We start from the raw sequence: 20,038 nt of genomic DNA on the forward strand, positions 1-20,038 counted from the left end.
AAAAAGAAAGCAAAAAACCTGATGATAACAAATGCTCACAAGAATGAGCAGGAACTCAAATTGAGAAACAAAGAAAAGAAAAGAAAAAAGTAGAAGCAAATTATATAAACAAATATTTGGCACAATGGAGTTTTAAAAATCTATCCCTGTTAAAAAGAATATTTATGGGAAAGGGCAGAAAATGAAGAAAGTAGGTATCTTAACTACCTTTGGGCAGTATCAGAAAAAAAGAAAGGTTTAAATGATAAAGTGAGATAAAAATTGCAGGGAGGAGAAATTCTGTAGTTCATGAAGGTATTTATCCCTGGACAAAATGTCTAGGTAAGCAACACCTCCACAAAATGAAATGGGCTTTCCAAGCAGGAAACTAACAAGCCCACCTCACAATTAGAAAAGGCTGATGCGTTAATACCTTGATACCATCCAAATCCAGAAAGCAGAGGACCAGTGAGGAAACGTCAGCACAGAAGACAAGGGGCCCCGTGCTCACCGTGTTTCCCACAGTATTCCAGGCCCACAGCCTTGAGGTCCACACTGTGAATCTTGCACAAGACTCTGTTCATGGCAATATAGATGGCCCGCCTCTGGCTGGGCTCCAAGCCTGGCGGAGAGGGGTCTTTGTTGATGAGGCCTGGGCAGTATTCCATCAGATAGAAGGGGTTGGTGACGATGCTGGGAGGGACACAAGCAGGGTATTTCAGTGGCCTGTGATGTGGCAGGCCATTAGTCAGGGCACTGCTCTGTCCTGTGTGTAAGCTCTGAATGCTGGGTGGGAGTACTGGAAGCTTCCTTTTTCTTCTGCATATAAGCAGAGGTTAGAAGTATTCCCTCTGCAAACCAATCCACACACACACACACATCCCTGTTTACACTCCCTTGCCAGCATGCCTCTCTTCTCTTTGGTCCACTTGTAGAAGGTATCAGAATGGGATTAAGTGTGATAATATAGGAAAGCAACTGTTGAGAGGGGGTCAGAGTCACACAGAATCAGGCTTAAGTCCCACCTCTGCCTTTCCTAGCGATGTGATCCTGAGGAACATAGTAAACCTCTCTGAGCTTGTTTTTCTTAATCTTCAAGGGGCAGTTATAAGAATTAAGGGAGAAAATTTATATATGGAGTGTCTGAAATGTGTCTGGCTCCAGTGAAGATTCTATAAGTATCCCTTCCCGTTAGATATAATTTCATCATTATTCAGTGGTTTGAATGGCATACAAAATGTCATTAATCCATCTCTTCATCATTCCTAGAAATCAGCTTAGTACTCTAAAAAGTTGTTTTGAAAATTCTACCATTAGGATTGTTTATCCTGACTTGAACATGGATAAGATATTAAGTTATACAATTCTTTTTAATTATCTTAAATGTAATACTGCTATGAAAGAAAATATCTTTATTTTTAGGAGATGTATGCTGCCTCCAGCTTACTTCTAAAGGTTCAATCTTATTTATATATATTTATTAAAAAGATACTTATTGGGACCTCCTTGATGGTCCAGTGATTAAAAGTCCATGCTCCTAATGCAGGGGGCACAGGTCTGATCCCTGGTCAGGGAACTAAGATCCCACATGCCATACACCACAGCAAAAAAATTAAATATATATAAAAACAAAAATAAAAATATATATGTATATATATGCATACATATATATATATTTGTTTACAAAATAATCCTTTATAATTATTTAACAAAATTATTAAATGTTATAAGACAATATTATCTTATAAAATTATATTATGTAATTATTACTATTTCTATAATATTTTATATATATAAAATACACTTACATACATACATACACATATATAGAAAGCAAATATGGCAAAATGTTAACAATGTTTCCATCTAGCTGAAGTATAAGTGGGTGCTTATTATGCTATTTTTTTTCTTCTTTCACCTACACTGTAAGTTTCGCATTTTTCATAATTTAAAAATTGAGAAAAAAGACACAGACTTAAAAAGCATATTACAGGGACTTCCCCGGTGGTGCAGTGGTTGAGAATCTGCCTGCCAACGAAGGGGACATGGGTTCGATCCCTGGTCCTGGAAGATGCCACAGCCGTGGAGCAATCAAGCCCAGGTACCATAACTACTGAAGCTCACATGCTCTGGGGCCTGAGAGACTCAACTACTGCAGCCCGCCCCCTAGACCCTGTGGTCCACAAGAAGAGAAGACATCGCAGTGAGGAGCCTGTGTGCCGCAACTAGAGAGCAGCTCCTGCTCCGCAACTAAAGAAAGACCGGGTGCAGCAACGAAGACCCTGCGCAGCCAAAAATCAATCCATAAAATTATTTTTAAAAGCATACTACAAAGCAACTTTAGAAGTTTAGAAAGCCACAATAAAAAAAAACTAAGAAAAACAAACAACATGCAACTTGATGGAAATATATTTCTAGAATGTTTAAAAAAAAAAAAAGATGTTTTCTACCAAACAGGAGGTTCCTATAAAATCTCTTTTCTCTTCTACCCAAATTTTATTTTTCTTTACTCTAGAAAACTGAAATTAGAGTTATTATATGGGCTTTTCTCTTCTGTACCTTGAGTATACAACATAAAAAGTAAATCTGGACATTACCTTGACTCTTCACAGAGGTGAAGAACTTTGGGCTTATGGGCTCCAGCATTTACAAGGGCTTCCATCATCCTGCCAAGAAAAACGAATGAACTTCTGACTGAAGTGATGAAATTGTCTTGAAATTATTTTTCTGATTTAAAAATTAATAAATGCATAAATTAAAATGGAACTCTTAAAAAAATTCAATCGACCAAAGAAGGCAAGGAGAACAGAAAAACAAATGAGACAAACAAAAAATGGTTCATTTACAGACCTAAGTCAAACATACTGATAATTACATTAAATTTAATACAGTAAATATTCTGATTAAAAGATGAAAATTGTCCTACCAGATAGAAACACAAGACCTAATAGGTACTGTTTATAAGAGACAATCTTTAGGGACTTGCCTAGTGGTCCAGTGGTTAAGAATCTGCCTGCCAACTCAGGGGACAGGGGTTCCATCCCTGGTCCAAGAACTAAGATCTCACATGCCTCAGAGTAATTAGACCTACACCCCAGAACTACGGAAGCTCACGTGCCCTAGATAGAGCTCATGCTTTGCAACAGAAGAAGCCACTGCAATGAAGAGCCCGTGCGCCACAGCGAAGACCCAGTACAGCCAAAAATATAAAATAAGTAAATAAACTGCATAAAAAGTACCTATGTAGAATTCCAAAAATTTCTAGCCTCCTAGTGGTTTAGACGGAGAAAAGAGAAAAAACAATCTCCTGAATAAAATTAGGTGACATGTTCTTATCTAAAATAATTTTGGAAAGTCATACTTGTAATTTTAAATGTCTCAAGGCACTTCGATGGGGCACTGACTTGCCAGCCCAGGCGTGGGGCTGTGGAGGCTGGAGACAGAGCACACCCCACTCCACACACACGCCCTGAGAATTTACCTGAACTCCCTCTCTACTGCATGCACAGATGGAAGGAGTGTCCCGGGGGGTTCTTCCTCAGAACCAGCTGATGGTTAGCCGGCTTGACATGGTAGGTGGGATTTGACTGCCTGTGATCAAACTGAAGGAGTTCCAATGGGCCTGTAAGTTTGAAAGGAAGGAAAACTCAAACCAGCTCTGGAGGACAGATGTGGACAGAGATTCTTTCTTTCTAAGGAGTATTGTACATGGACACAGAGCATCCTGATTTGGAATGCACTGTAAGGAAAGCATCTCCTCCCTGGGTATCAGAGATGACTGCATCCCAGGCATACCCCCCACCCCAGCTTCAGTCCAGAATGTCACGCTGCAGTGTGGCAAAGGCCACTGGATTTACACCACAACAATTTTCACTTTCACAAGTATCCAATTTTGTCCGTCTTGCCAACTCCTGCACCGTAAAGAAAAGCTTTATAGTTCTGTTTATGAACCATAAGCACAGTCATGGCAACCCATCTTGCTAAATGGAATACTTTAAGCCAAGGATGAAAAGTGCCCTTGTGTGTCCCTCACCCCATACTCGGCCACACCACACCTGACACTGGTGTGACAGCTGAAAGGAGCTATGCAGAGGCCTACAGCTCAAACCACAGCAGCTTTGGGGAGATGTGATTTCCCACCACAAAGATTAAACTCTGAGGCTCCCTTGCAGAAACAGCCTAATTAACCCTAGTCTTAGAATGATATGAACTCTACACACAGATTTGTTTCACTTGGTCAAAGGAGCAGGAAATGGGAGTTTGTCTGAATTGGCTCAGTTCAGTTCAGTTCAGTTGCTCAGTTGCGTCCGACTCTTTGCGACCCCATGGACTGCAGCACGCCAGGCCTCCCTGTCCATCACCAACTCCCGGAGTTTACCCAAACTCTGGTCTGATTCAAAATGGTCCCTCAGCTCTGTAGAGGCTCTAGGAACAATCCGATCACTAGAAAACATCCTCACATGAAGCTACATGCAAAGAAAGAGAACTTTCAAGGATCAAACGGGAGGCCAAATTTTATGCCCAGGTAGAAGTTTCTTTAAAAGCTCATGAATCACCTGTTTTTCTGAGGGTGGAATGTGAAAAATGAGAGAGCAACCTATGAAGAGATGGAGACATGTTCTCATTTAAACTCCTGCAACTTTTAAGTCACCTTCACAAAATAAGCTGTCATCTCAAAAATATCAGAAAGACCCAAACACCCTAGGCACATACTGCAAGTTCTTCTCCCCCAGGACAGCTGTTTGCAGGTGACTGCTGCCATGCCACAGTCTCACGTGGAACAAGGGCCAAGTACGCTCTGGGGATCCGTAGCAAAGGAGGTCAGTGCTTCTTCCCAAGCAAAACAGAGCAGCACCTGGGTCTGCAGGGCCCAATGGCTATTTTCTTCACCACATGGCATCTTTATCTCCAGCATATTCCACCAGGATAGAAAGTGAGAGCCAGGCTGAAAGCCTAGCCCTCTACCAAAATGCAGAGACTTAACTACCTGTGACTTGGGGCCCCAGTAAGTCTTTGAGGTACTTCTCCAAGGAGTCTTTGGGAATTTCCATCGTCTTTCTCATAAGGCGAATGTTTAGAACAGCCATTCTCAATGGAAATCCCCAAAGAGTTTCCAATTCCTTTACTGCAGTCTCTGGGTTATTGACCTGGTTTCAAAGAGAATACTGAGCATGGATCCCCAGACAACCCTGACCTCTCCTCCTGCCTTTTCTCTATGAGGGTACTTTTTAGAGAGAAATATTTTTTAATAGCCTGAGCAAAGACTTGGGAACCAGAAAGTCAGCTGATGAGAAAGCCTCAGAATGAGTTTCCTCCTTCCATTTACTACCTAACCACGTTAATCTTTCTTATCTGCTGGGAAGAGTGACGGTTAAATGTCCATGATACTCCCTTTTGCCAGGAGGACAGAATATTGTACTGTAGTGTCCACTCTGTCCCTATGGACCGGTTAATAATGAAAACCCAAATGTAGAAAGCTGGATGGAGACCCCTTCTCACATGGTTTCTCCCGCTTCAAAGCACTGGGGTGGTCCGGGTGCTGGTAGCTTCTGGGTCCCCACCCGAAACAGCATCATCAGATCAGCCTGTCACCTGAACCATCTTAAGTCTGCCATTCACCTCCCTGTGTGACTTTTTCTTGACTGCCTTCTTAGTATGTGTGTGTCTTACTTCTTATTGAAAATACAAGTGACTAATCACCTAAATTTCCTAATTAAAAGGTAAAAAGACTGTGGCAGCAAGGACAAAAACCACCAGAGGCAACTCTGACTCTTGAGTGTAAGACGACTGCACAGAAATGCTTACACTAGGACTCCCTGGTGGTACGATGGGTAAGAATCTGCCTGCCAATACAAGGGACACAGGTTCGATCCCTGGTCTGGGAGGATTCCACATGCCTTAGAGCAACTAAGCCGGTGCAGCACAACTACTGAGCTTGTGTTCTAGAGCCGGGGAGCCACAAATACTGAGCCCACATGCTGTAGCTACCAAAGCCTGCGTGCCTAGAGCCCCCGCTCCACAACAGGATCAGAAGCCCCTGCATGGCAATGAAGATTAGCCCCTTCTCGCAGCAACTAGAGAAAGTTCACATACAGCAACAAGACTCAGCACAGCCAAAAATAAAATAAATAAATTTTTGTAAAAAGAAATACTTACGCAATTGTCTGAAGCATACTTACACTAGTGCCTGAAGCACAAAGGGGTTCAAAAAACAGTGACCATTACCTTAATGGTGTGAATACCAACGCCGGCAGCTGCTTTTAGATTTGGTCCAAGATCATCAAGAAAGATGGACTCAGAAGGCTGCCAGCCAAGCCGCTCCAAGCACAGCTTATACATCCTGGGATCTGGCTTGCAGACACCTTCCAGGCAGGATTCTACTACCTGAGGGAGGGGCAGGAAGGAGAGATAAATGTCCCTAAAAGGGGTGTTCCCGTGTATACCCTGGTATGTTTTTTTGAAAAGAAGAGCAGAAAAAAAGACAGTGGAGGTTTGTTATAACAAATAAAGAGTGTCATGATATGAAATGATGTTGCTTTTTTAACTGGAGTGATTTGGAAATACTGGGATGCAACCTGAGGGAAGACTCAGAAAACCAAAGTTCTGGTTCAGACATGGTGAGTGACCTTGTACCAGCAGTGAGGCCATGAGGGACTGCAGGTTCATCGTCAGGAAACTGGAAACACTGATAGCCATCTTACCCATCCTAATGGTGGTTCAGACAGTAAAGCATCTGCCTACAATGCAGGAGACCCGGGTTCTATCCCTGGTTGGGAAGATCCCCTGCAGAAGGAAATGGCAACCCGCTCCAGTATTCTTGCCTGGAAAATCCCATGGACGGAGGAGCCTGGTTGTCTACTGTCCATGGGGTCGCAAAGAGTCGGACACAACTGAGTGACTTCACTTAAGTGACTTAAGACCCATCTTAACAGAAGCTGGGAAACTTAGTGAAACTGGAATGTGTTCCAAAACTAGGTATTGTGGCTGCACAGGACAAAAGAAAAGCGGCACATTTCAGATTTAGGGAAAGTATTTTATGGTTTTCTCAAAAAGAAAGCAGTGTTTACTGTTATAAAAGAAACAAGACTTTAATGTCCATATTTCAGAAGTGAAAAACAAACAGCTATATTCAACCTAGACAGATAAATTCCACAGAAGGGCTGACACCAAAGAGATCCTCAATGGCAGAAACATGGTTCCTTTCTTTTTTAAAGAACTTTTTTAAAAAGACTTTTTTGATGTGGACCATTTGGGTCATGGTGGAGAGATTTGACAGAATGTGGTCCACTGGGGAAGGGAATGGCAAACCACTTCAGTATTCTTGCCTTGAGAACCCCATGAACAGTATGAAAAGGCAAAAAGATAGGATACTGAAAGAGAAACTCCCCAGGTCAGTAGGTGCCCAATATGCTACTGGAGATCAGTGGAGAAATAACTCCAGAAAGAATGAAGGGATGGAGCCAAAGCAAAAAGAATACCCAGCTGTGGATGTGACTGGTGATAGAAGCAAGGTGCGATGCTGTAAAGAGCAGTATTGCATAGGAACCTGGAATGTCAGGTCCATGAATCAAGGCAAATTGGAAGTGGTCAAACAAGAGATGGCAAGAGTGAATGTCAACAATCTAGGAATCAGCAAACTGAAATAGACTGGAATGGGTGAATTTAACTCAGATGACCATTATATCTACTGCTGCGGGCAGGAATCCCTCAGAAGAAATGGAGTAGCCATCATGGTCAACAAAAGAGTCCGAAATGCAGTACTTGGATGCAATCTCAAAAACGACAGAATGATCTCTGTTCATTTCCAAGGCAAACCATTCAATATCATAGTAATCCAAGCCTATGCCCCAACCAGTAACGCTGAAGAAGCTGAAGTTGAACGGTTCTATGAAGACCTACAAGACCTTTTAGAACTAACACCCAAAAAAGATGTCCTTTTCATTATAGGGGACTGGAATGCAAAAGTAGGAAGTCAAGAAACACCTGGAGTAACAGGCAAATTTGGCCTTGGAATACAGAATGAAGCAGGGCAAAGACTCATAGAGTTTTGCCAAGAAAATGCACTGGTCATAACAAACACCCTCTTCCAACAACACAAGAGAAGACTCTATACATGGACATCACCAGATGGTCAACACCGAAATCAGACTGATTATATTCTTTGCAGCCAATGATGGAGAAGCTCTACACAGTGAGCAAAAACAAGACCAGGAGCTGACTGTGGCTCAGATCATGAACTCCTTATTGCCAAATTCAGACTGAAATTGAAGAAAGTAGGGAAAACCAGTAGACCATTCAGGTATCACCTAAATCAAATCCATTATGATTATACAGTGGAAATGAGAGATAGATTTAAGGGCCTAGATCTGATAGACAGAGTGCCTGATGAACTATGGACAGAGGTTTGTGACATTGTACAGGAGACAGGGATCAAGACCATCCCCATGGAAAAGAAATGCAAAAAAGCAAAATGGCTGTCTGGGGAGGCCTTACAAAGAGCTGTGAAAAGAAGAGAAGCGAAAAGCAAAGGAGAAAAGGAAAGATATAAACATCTGAACGCAGAGTTCCAAAGAATAGCAAGGAGAGATAAGAAAGCCTTCTTTAGCAATCAATGCAAAGAAATAGAGGATAACAACAGAATGGGAAAGACTAGAGATCTCTTCAAGAAAATCAGAGATACCAAAGGAACATTTCATGCAAAGATGGGCTCCATAAAGGACAGAAATGGTATGGACCTAACAGAAGCAGAAGATATTAAGAAGAGATGGCAAGAATACACAGAAGAACTGTACAAAAATGATCTTCACGACCCAGATAATCATGATGGTGTGATCACTGACCTAGAGCCAGACATCCTGGAATGTGAAGTCAAGTGCGCCTTAGAAAGCATCACTACAAACAAAGCTAGTGGAGGTGATGGAATTCCAGTTGAGCTATTCCAAATCCTGAAAGATGATGCTGTGAAAGTGCTGCACTCAATATCTCAGCAAATTTGGAAAACTCAGCAGTGGCCACAGGACTGGAAAAGGTCAGTTTTCATTCCAATCCCAAGAAAGGCAATGCCAAAGAATGCTCAAACTACCGCACAATTGTACTCATCTCACACGCTAGTAAAGTAATGGTCAAAATTCTCCAAGCCAGGCTTCAGCAATACATGAACGGTGAACCTCCTGATGTTCAAGCTGGTTTTAGAAAAGGCAGAGGAACCAGAGGTCAAATTGCCAACATCCGCTGGATCATGGAAAAAGCAAGAGAGTTCCAGAAAAACATCTATTTCTGCTTTATTGACTATGCCAAAGCCTTTGACTGTGTGGATCACAATAAACTGTGGAAAATTCTGAAAGACATGGGAATACCAGACCACCTGATCTGCCTCTTGAGAAATTTGTGTGCAGGTCAGGAAGCAAGTTAGAACTGGACTTGGAACAACAGACTGGTTCCAAATAGGAAAAGGAGTACGTCAAGGCTGTATATTGTTACCCTGTTTATTTAACTTATATGCAGAGTACATCATGAGAAACGCTGGACTGGAAGAAACACAAGCTGGAATCAAGATTGCCGGGAGAAATATCAATAACCTCAGATATGCTGATGATACCACCCTTATGGCAGAAAGTGAAGAGGAACTAAAAAGCCTCTTGATGAAAGTGAAAGTGGAGAGTGAAAAAGTTGGCTTGAAGCTCAACATTCAGAAAACAAGATCATGGCATCCGGTCCCATCACTTCATGGGAAATAGATGGGGAAACAGTGGAAACAGTGTCAGACTTTATTTTTGGGGGGCTCCAAAATCACTACAGATGGTGACTGCAGCCATGAAGTTAAAAGACGCTTACTTCTTGGAAGGAAAGTTATGACCAACCTAGATAGCATATTCAAAAGCAGAGACATTACTTTGCCAACAAAGATTCAACTAGTCAAGGCTATGGTTTTTCCTGTGGTCATGTATGGATGTGAGAGTTGGACTGTGAAGAAGGCTGAGCGCCGAAGAATTGATGCTTTTGAACTGTGGTGTTGGAGAAGACTCTTGAGAGTCCCTTGGACTGCAAGGAGATCCAACCAGTCCATTCTGAAGGAGATCAGCCCTGGGATTTCTTTGGAAGGAATGATGCTAAAGCTGAAACTCCAATACTTTGGCCACCTCATGCGAAGAGTTGACTCATTGGAAAAGACTCTGATGCTGGGAGGGATTGGGGGCAAGAGGAGAAGGGGACTACAGAGGATGAGATGGCTGGATGGCATCACTGACTTGATGGATGTGAGTCTGAGTGAACTCCAGGAGTTGGTGATGGACAGGGAGGCCTGGCGTGCTGTGCTTCATGGGGTTGCAAAGAGTCAGACATGACTGAGCAACTGATCTGATCTGATTTTTTAAGTCTTCATTGAATTTGTTACAACATTGCTTTTATTTTATGTTCTGGTTTCTGGGCCAAGAGGCATGTTGGATCTCAGCTCCCTAACCAGGGATGGAAGTCACACCCCCTACACTGGAAGGCAAAGTCTTAACCACTGGACTTCCAGGGAAGTCCCAACACAGTTCCTTTCCTGCAAAGAGCCTCCTCTATCCTGACAGCCTTGCCTCAAACTGTATCCAGTCCAGAACTGGTGAGCAGCAGCTGAGGGTTCAGGAGAACCCTGAAAAGCTGTCTCAGTGTCAGGCTACCTCTGGTCCAGCAACCCCCGCAAGTCCTCTGACATTGTCCCCAGGGCTTCATCTCCTGTAAGCAGGTCTAAAACAGCCATTGAGGCCTGTAACCAATACCCTCTGGGTCTGTTCTAAGAATTGAACTAAATCCCTCACTCACTCCAGAATTGACCCTTGCTCTCCAAGATCAAGGACGAACCTGAGGGCCCCTCCCTCTCCTCCAAATTCCCACTGTTCAAGGTTGGTGAACTGCTCTTTCAAGTAAATAAATGTCCTGAAAAAACTGGACCTCTCTACTTACCCTTCCCCATCTCCTTATAATTTGAATGACAATTAAAAAAAAAAAAAAAAAGAGACTGCTCCTTCTAAAGAAAATGTCCACCATGGGCCGTGGAGAAGCCAAGTGTTTCTAATCAACAGATGACCTGGCAGGAAATGAGCACAGCTGTACCAGCTGAGAGAAGAGGAGAAAGGGTAGCAAACGCAGGGGCTCTGGGCCATGTCTGAGGAACAGACAACTCTTCCCATAGGTGATTACATGTGGGGAAGTGCAAAAAAACACTTGAGGTTTAAATTGGATGAGATCCCTGGCCTTCTCTTTGTTCTGTTTTGCAAGATGAAAAAGTTCTGGAGATGAGTTTCATCACAATGCGAATATACTTAACACTAATAGAACTCTACAGTTCAAAATTGGTAGGATGGTAAATCTTATGTTCTTTCACAATAAAAAAATGTTGAATTTTTAAAAATATTTATTTTTATTTATTTCTTTGGGTGCACCGGGTCTTAGCTGCGGCACCCAGGATCTTTTTTTTTTTCAGTTGTGGCATATGAACTCTTAGTTGTGGCAATGTGGAATCTGGTTCCATGACCAGAAATCCAACCCAGGCCCCCTGCATTGGGAGGGTGGAATCTTAGCCACTGGACCACGAGGGAAGTCCCCGTCAATTTTTTTAATTAAAAGAAAATGGGGGGGTGTGTGGAAATGGGGCTTCCCTGGTGGCTCAGTGGTATAGAATCCACTTGTTAATGCCAGAGACATAGGTTCGATCCCTGGTCTGGGATGACCCCACGTGCCCCAGGGAAACTAAGCCCTGTGCCACAGCCCCAGCACCCATGCTCCGCAACAAGAGAAGCCACCGCAACAAGAACCAGCAGCACCACCACCACCACCCGCTCCCCGTACCTCAAGTAGCACCCCCCGGCCCAGTCATAACTAGAGAAAAGCCCGCATGGCAACAAAGACCCAGCACAGCCAAAAATATATAAATAACATTATATTTTTTTAAAAAAGAAAGAAAATGGATGAAAACATTTTTGAATGTCATATACGCCGCAGGTCAGGAAGCAATAGTTAGAACTGGACATGGAACAACAGACTGGTTCCAAATAGGAAAAGGAGTTCGTCAAGGCTGTATACTGTCACCCTGCTTATTTAACTTATATGCAGAGTACATCATGAGAAACACTGGACTGGAAGAAACACAAGCTGGAATCAAGATTGCCAGGAGAAATATCAATAACCTCAGATATGCAGATGATACCACCCTTATGGCAGAAAGTGAAGAGGAACTAAAAAGCCTCTTGATGAAAGTGAAAGTGGAGAGTGAAAAAGTTGGCTTGAAGCTCAACATTCAGAAAACAAGATCATGGCATCCGGTCCCATCACTTCATGGGAAATAGATGGGGAAACAGTGGAAACAGTGTCAGACTTTATTTTTGGGGGGCTCCAAAATCACTACAGATGGTGACAGCAGCCATGAACTTAAAAGACACTTACTCCTTGGAAGGAAAGTTATGACCAACCTAGATAGCATATTCAAAAGCAGAGACATTACTTTGCCAACAAAGGTTCAACTAGTCAAGGCTATGGTTTTTCCTGTGGTCATGTATGGATGTGAGAGTTGGACTGTGAAGAAGGCTGAGCGCCGAAGAATTGATGCTTTTGAACTGTGGTGTTGGAGAAGACTCTTGAGAGTCCCTTGGACTGCAAGGAGATCCAACCAGTCCATTCTGAAGGAGATCAGCCCTGGGATTTCTTTGGAAGGAATGATGCTAAAGCTGAAACTCCAATACTTTGGCCACCTCATGCGAAGAGTTGACTCATTGGAAAAGACTCTGATGCTGGGAGGGATTGGGGGCAAGAGGAGAAGGGGACTACAGAGGATGAGATGGCTGGATGGCATCACTGACTTGATGGATGTGAGTCTGAGTGAACTCCAGGAGTTGGTGATGGACAGGGAGGCCTGGCGTGCTGTGCTTCATGGGGTTGCAAAGAGTCAGACACGACTGAGCGACTGATCTGATCTGATCTGATATTCCTATAACATTGAAGAGGTCAGGAACAGCCCCCAGTGATGACACAGATCGTAGGAGTGGTTACACTATCTTTACCCCCATCAAAAAAATTTTTTTTTCGTCTTAGAGCTTTAGAGAACAAAAACATAAACCATGCTCTTGAGAAAAAGGATTTTCGACACTCTAGGTCTCTTGCAGACTAGGTTTCTTGCAGAACAAAATTATGAAAACTCATCAGAAAAGCTGCTGGAAAGCACATGCCAGGGAGTCTGTGAAGTCTGAGTTAAGTCCATTGTGTTAAAGAAGCTCACAAGTCCTTAAATAGTAGAAAGGCCCAGTGTGAGCCTGGCCAAGTTATTTATCCCCATAGGCGCACTGGAGGGGAGCAATCTCTGAAAATAATCAAAGTGTATTGAATACTTACCTGCCAGGCACTCTGTAAAGTGCTTTGCATGTACTATGCTGTGGGATCCACATAGCCACCCTAAACAAAACTGCTGTTTATGAACTACAGATGAAGAAACTACAGTTCAGGGAATCAAAGCTACTGCCCATAGAAAGCTGCAGAGACAGGGTTCAAATCTGGCTGAGGTCCCTGAGCCCCTAAAGGGAAGGGTGATTGTAGGAGGGTTGTGCTGTGGACAAGCCAGGAAACCAAGAATTGAAGTGGGTAAGGAGCCAGGCAGGGATGTACAGGGAGGAGACTGTATTTCAGCGGGCTGTGCACAAGGAGGAATGAGGAAGTGGGAGGTGAAAAAGAGTATTAGGTTGGGTGCTTAATCTCCCATATTTGTGCCTGTTATCCAACTAGATTTCATGTTCTAAAATAGCACTATCCAACAGAACTTTCTATAATCACGGAAATGCTATACTGCCCAGTCCGACATAGTAGCCACTAGCCACATGTGGCAACTGACCACCTAAAATGTGGCAAACATATATTCCAGAGGGCAGGGCTTATGTCAGTCACATTGAACACAGTAGCCCTTCACACCTAGCTAGTGCCCAGCACACAGCCACTGCTGTGTAAGAATGTGTTTTCTGACTGAATGAAGTTTAAGCCAGTCATCTATCAATAATTCTTATTTGTACCAGAATAATCATATACTTCCTTTTAGGAAAATGGAGAGTCTTTCACAGAAGTAACCTCCTGGCACAGAAGACCATCTCCTGACTCACAGTCTTCTCAGGTACTTTGATAGTCTGGCCCTTTATGCACTGTCTCATATGGTGGGATGATTTACATTTGAGTTGCAATGAAATAGAATTCAGCCTCTCAGGGCCACTAGCCACATTTCAAGCATATAACAGTCATGTATGATAGTAGCAACCATACTAGACATTTCCTTTGCTGCAGTAAGTTTGTTTGCACAGCACTGGTCTAAGGATTAATGCCATAGAAATAGAGGGCAAGGGGGTTGGTCTTTGAAAAGGTCAAAGGGTAAGGGCTGATAAAGTGCATGTGTTATCTAATGACTAGGTTCAAGTCCAGAATGAAAGAGAATCTCTGAAGCTGAGGTTTCACCCAGTTATCAAAGCCCATAAATGACCTTGCTCACAGCTCAGTGATACTTTGCAAGTCCTCTTTCCCACCTATCTGTCTAATCCTAACTCAGTCAACTGTGTGAATAACCGTCCCATCCACTCAAGACCTACTGAGAGGCAGCGTTAATGCTACATCCTAAAGTAAAGACAGAGACTTGATTCAGATTGTTCTGGATCCCTGTCAGCTTCAGTTCAGTTCAGTTCAGTCACTCAGTCCTGTCTGACTCTTTGCGACCCCATGAATCACAGCACGCCAGGCCTCCCTGTCCATCACAAACTCCCGGAGTTCACTCAGACTCACGTCCATCGAGTCAGTGATGCCATCCAGCCATCTCATCCTCTGCCTGTCAGCTTATCACATCAAATTGTTTCCAGTCCAGGGGCAAAAAGCTCTTCCCATTGGGAAGATAAAAATTATTGCTCAAGACTGCAATCTGAAGGCCTTTAGCCCGAATCTGAGTTATGGCCTCAGTCATCACTGGGAACTGCTTCGCCACTCGCTCACTGGTCAGCAGAGAGAAAAAGGAGTCCACGGGCACGGAGGTCTTTGACTAAGATTGGAGGTAGGGAGAGAAGAGCAGAGAAGGCAGTGGCACCCCATTCCAGTACTCTTGCCTGGAAAATCCCATGGATGGAGGAGCCTGGTAGGCTGCAGTCCATGGGGTCACTAAGAGTTGGACACGATTGAGCGACTTCATGTTCACTTTTCACTTCCACTCATTGGAGAAGGAAATGGCAACCCACTCCAGTATTCTTGCCTGGAGAATCCCAGGGACGGGGCAGCCTGCTGGGCTGCCGTCTATGGGGTCGCACAGGGTCAGACACGACTGAAGCGACTTAGCAGCAGCAGCAGCAGAGAAGAGAACCAGCCATCATTAAGAGTAAGAACAGCTTATCACCAACACAGAAAAACACGTATTTCAGGCTTCCTGCCACTAACCCAGGCCTCTGGCTTGCTGCCAAAAGGAATTCTCTTTCAGCCCTGGTGCAGAACTTTGCATATAAGGTTGTAAAACATGAGTCATTAGGGAATGGAGCTATTTACATCAACATTCCAGTTAAATGAGTTTTGTAAAATAAGTATTTATTTACTTATTTGGCTGCATCGAGTCTAGTTGTGCACTGTGGGCTTAATTGCCCTGCAGCATGTGGAATCTCTTCTGGGACCAGGGATCGAACCTGCATCCCATGTTGCTAGGCAGATTCCCTATTACTGGGCCATCAGGGAAGTCCCTAAATGAGTTCTTCATTTCACTCACTGACTGTCAATTTTTAAAAAGATTCAGAAGACTCTAAGAAGATACATTAAACTCTAAAAGTGAATTAAGCAGATGTAGTTTAATTTTTATTTGATTCCTTTGGGGAATTCAGAAGACATTTGATGATTCTGCATTGCCTGAGCTTCACCATTATGCACTGAAGGTCAATTTCTGATCACTTTTTGTGTGTCCAAATTCTATCTGTTTGGGTTTTGAAAACTCTTACTTTATCATATTTCAAAATCTGCAGTGGTGAGTCTGCTATATTATACACACACACACACACATTTCACAACAGTTTCATGTTATTGTTAAGTTACTCTGCTGCTGCTAAGTCGCTTCAGTCGTGTCCAACTCTGTGCGACCCCATAGATGGCAGCCCACCAGGCTCCGCCGTCCCTGGGATTCTCTAGGCAAGAACACTGGAGTGGGTTGCCATTTCCTTCTCCAATGCATGAAAGTGAAAAGTGAAAGTGAAGTCGCTCAGTCATGTCCGACTCTAGCGACCCCATGGACTGCAACCTATCAGGCTCCTCTGTCCATGGGATTTTCTAGGCAAAAGTACTGGAGTGGGGTGCCATTGCCTTCTCCTGTTAAGTTACTCAGTCATATCCAATTCTCTGTGACCCCATGGACTACAGCATGCCAGGATTTCCTGTCCTTTACTATCTCCCAGAGTTTGCTCAAACTCATGTCCATTGAGGCAGTGATGCCATCCAAGCATCTTAACCTCTGTCATCCCCTTCTTCTCCTGTCCTCATCTTTCCCAACAGCTTTATTGAAATACAGTTCACATATCACACAGCTGACCCACTTAACTGTAAAATTCAGTGCTTCTTAATATATTCATAAAGTTATACAACCATCACCACAGTCAGTTTTAGAACATTTTTATCACCCTAAAAAGAAACCCATATCCATTAGCAGTCACTACCCATTTGGCGCCTCCACCACCCCAATACTCCTAGACCTAGAGAATAACAACTCTACTTTCTGTTTCTAAAGATTTACCCGTTCTGGATACTTCATATAAGTAGAACTGTATATTATGTGGTCTTTTTGTATTGGCTTCGTTCTATCACTTAGCATAAGGTTTTCTATGTATATTTATATATTTAAATACAAGCTTATTTAAATATTTAAATTATAAAAACACATAACATCTAATTTAGTATTTTAAGCCCTCTGAGTGACATTAAGTACATTCATTGTTGTGCAATCAAACCCACCATCCATCCATAGAACTTGACTATATTTTAAATTATATTTTAGCAGGGTTATTGTGAAGGTATGTGAGTTAATATAAATAAAGAGCTTAGAACAATGCATAGTCCAGAGAAAGGCTCAATGTTATCACTGCGTTAAACAAGCTTTCTGATCAAAGCCATTATGTAACAATTCCAGGGTCATATAAACAATAGCTTATGGAGGGGCAGGGTATATAATATTTTTATTTTTCATTCATGCAGTTAAAATTGAGTACCTAGGGGTGGAAGAAATAGCTTAAAATCTTATAAGGGGTTATCAGGTTTTCTCTTCTTTGTTTTTAGTTTAACCAATTTAATGGATGAGTGTTGCACCCACTATTGTAGACGAAAAGAATATGGAAAATATGTTTATCACTCACAATTTCAGGGCAAAATCTCCCAAATTCTTGTAAGAAATCTTCTGTTGTTATCTCTGCTCTCATAAATTTCATCCAGGGCCCATTTTCGCCACCTGAGATCAAGGCCTTCACTATAGTTCCAGAAGGGATATGATTCTGTACCTCCCACTCTACCAAAAGTGAAACACATGGTAAGTGAAATGATATATGGACAAACAGCTGAAGTTTGGGGAACAGGGTAATTACCATACAGGTTCTGTGGCATCACTGTGGTGCCAGGTGGGATCTATTGGGAATTCAGAGAAATTCAGGAAATGGAAAATCTCAGCCTTAGAGCTCCCAGGGAACAGCCGTAATAATTTGTGTGACTGAGGGGACACTGCTGCCAAGCATCAGTCCATGCCACCAGCTTGAGATGATGCTGGACACTACATTATGAATTTTCTTCCCTGGTCTCTTATTAGCTGGTTCATATGTATTAGGTCACTCACATGATCCTGGCACATGGTTAGGAAGTACATGAGGGAATAAACCAGATTTTGACAGCACTCCAAAACAAGCCCTTCATTTTGTAGGCTGTAGTAATCCTTCAGGGCAGTGTAGCCGGTACACTGAAACATTCACTTGGGGGTGTTGTTTTATAGAATAAAGAAGAAAATTTTGGTCCACAGAGAGCTAAGGCAGTGGGTGGTGGATCAGTATTGTTTCTACTGTGAGCATTTGTATAGGAATTGCTTTTTTTTTAACAAAGATGTTTCTTTCTACAATACAGCTGCTATGAGGCAAAAATATATATAGCATTCATAATGATATCTAAGACCTAGTATACTTTATACATTTTCTTTCAATAAAGCAGTGCCTTGCATTGAAAATATTTCAGACAATATAGAAAGGTTTAAAAAAGAAAGTAAAATGACAAAGTAATCCCATTCTTCAGAAATCACCAATGTGACCAACTCAGAATGTCTTTTGAGAACAGCAAAACTTATAAAACTCAATCCAAATAATAATACCTCTTTAATTTTAGAACTAAAGTTAGAGCAATTTTTAGGATCTTAAGAGTTGGCAAGCATGCAAGCAAAGGGGCACTCTCCTATGCTGTTGATGGGGGTGTAAATAAGCACAACCTCTATGGAGTGCAACATTTTATTTTACTTTTAAATATTTATTTATTCATTTGGCTATGCCAGGTCTTAATTGTGGCACACAGGATCTTCATTGTGGCAGGCAAGATCTTTAATTTTAACAGGCCAACTCTTAGTTGTGGCATATGGGATCTAGTTCCCTGACCAGGGATCGAACCTGGGTCCCCTGCATTGGGAGCACAGAGTCTTAGCCACCAGACCACCAGGGAAGTCCCGAATACAATATTTTAAATGTACATTTACATTTGATGTGATAATTCTGCTTTCAGGAATTTCTCCCACAGATGTATTTATAAAAGTAAGCAAAAATTATGTACATGGCTATTGGGCAGAACTGCTCATAACAAAAACTAGAAACTTACATGTATGTTAATAAAGGGCTGGTTAAATCAACCATGGTACACCCATATAATGGAATACCATGTAAATGTTGAAATGTATAAACTAGGCCAAAGGTCAGAAAATTATGGCCTGGGGGCCAAATCTGTCTCCCATCTGTTTTTTTGTAAATAAAGTTTTATTGGAACACAACCACACCTACTTGTTTACCACTGTCCAGGGCTGTTTCTGGCTCTAACACTAGAGCTGAATAGTTGTGATAGAGCCATTATGGCCCTGAAAGTCTATCTAGTCCTTGACAGAAAGAGTTTGCTAATCCCTGAACTAGACTTATGCCTACTGATGTGGAAAAGTTGCAAAGATATTATACTGAGTCAAAAAAAAAGAAAAGGTACCGAACAGTTTGTACAGTATGATTCAGTTTTGGTATGCACGTTTTCCACACACACACACAAACACACACACACCCATTCTCAAATACATAGATGAAATTTTTTGAAATATAAACAATAAACTTTTCACAGTGATAATGAATGAAGTCTGGAACTGATTGAAAAGTAGTGGAGGAGCAAGCAGGAAATTTATCTTCATAGTTTATATACTTTTAGAACTGACTATTCAATAAATGAGACTGTCATAATGAGTTTCTATAAGGAAAAAATTTAATTAAATCTCTTTTTCATACCACCACAAAAATTCCCAACAGATTAAATACCCAAATCAGAAAAAACTCCAAAACAATACAGAACATCTTTATTTGAATATATTTTTCTTAGCCAAGACTCATAAAACTCAAGACATAGAAAAAAACAGATGATTTTCTTGATATCAAAAATGAAAACTCTTGTACAGCAAAAACATTATCATAAAATAAAAGAGAAGCCCCAGAACAGAGAAATATTTGTATGTGATATGACAAAAGTTTATTATTGCAAATCAACAATAAAAATGAGCAATTCACAGAAAGGGAAAAATGACCAATTAATATACAAAAAAAGCATTCAACCTGAATATTAAAATAACATACAGAGGGGAAAAAACACACAGAGATAGCCTTTTATCCATCACACTGACAAAAATTAAGCAGTCTGATCATATGACACTCCCTGAATGCTATGCTAAAATGTTTGGGCTGTACTCTTATTTAATTTTTTGTGTACACTGATTTTATAGTAAACTAATAGCTGAAATCAGGGCCTTGCAAACTTTGTGAGAAGGGCCACA

General features: G+C 41.9%; 1 protein-coding gene and 1 non-coding gene across 11 annotated transcripts in view; both read right to left on the reverse strand.

The window, feature by feature from the left end:
• LOC102279848 (acyl-CoA dehydrogenase family member 10) overlaps nucleotides 1–20,038 on the reverse strand; it is a 46,979-nt gene that overhangs the window by 19,622 nt on the left and 7,319 nt on the right. For 4 of the 10 annotated variants that reach the window (XR_011467449.1, XM_070386149.1, XM_070386156.1 and 1 more), the window contains exons 1-3: nucleotides 3,461–3,600; nucleotides 2,577–2,645; nucleotides 491–672 (exon numbers count right to left, since the gene is read on the reverse strand). The exons of 1 other annotated variant lie outside the window; for it this stretch is intronic. Coding sequence is in view for 8 of the 9 variants with exons in the window: in XM_070386149.1 (XP_070242250.1) it covers nucleotides 491–672; nucleotides 2,577–2,644 (250 nt within the window). In the remaining variant the exon portion in view is untranslated. Of the gene's footprint in view, nucleotides 1–490; nucleotides 673–2,576; nucleotides 2,646–3,460; nucleotides 3,601–6,204; nucleotides 6,344–20,038 lie in introns of those variants that run through there. 5 more of the 10 variants (XM_070386150.1, XM_070386151.1, XM_070386153.1 and 2 more) reach the window with 5 other exon arrangements.
• TRNAG-CCC (transfer RNA glycine (anticodon CCC)) lies at nucleotides 18,612–18,684 on the reverse strand. Its single transcript has one exon. It is a non-coding gene; the product is annotated as a tRNA-Gly (tRNA).

The sequence above is a fragment of the Bos mutus genome, chromosome 17, assembly GCF_027580195.1.
Source record: "Bos mutus isolate GX-2022 chromosome 17, NWIPB_WYAK_1.1, whole genome shotgun sequence".
NCBI lineage: Eukaryota > Metazoa > Chordata > Mammalia > Artiodactyla > Bovidae > Bos > Bos mutus.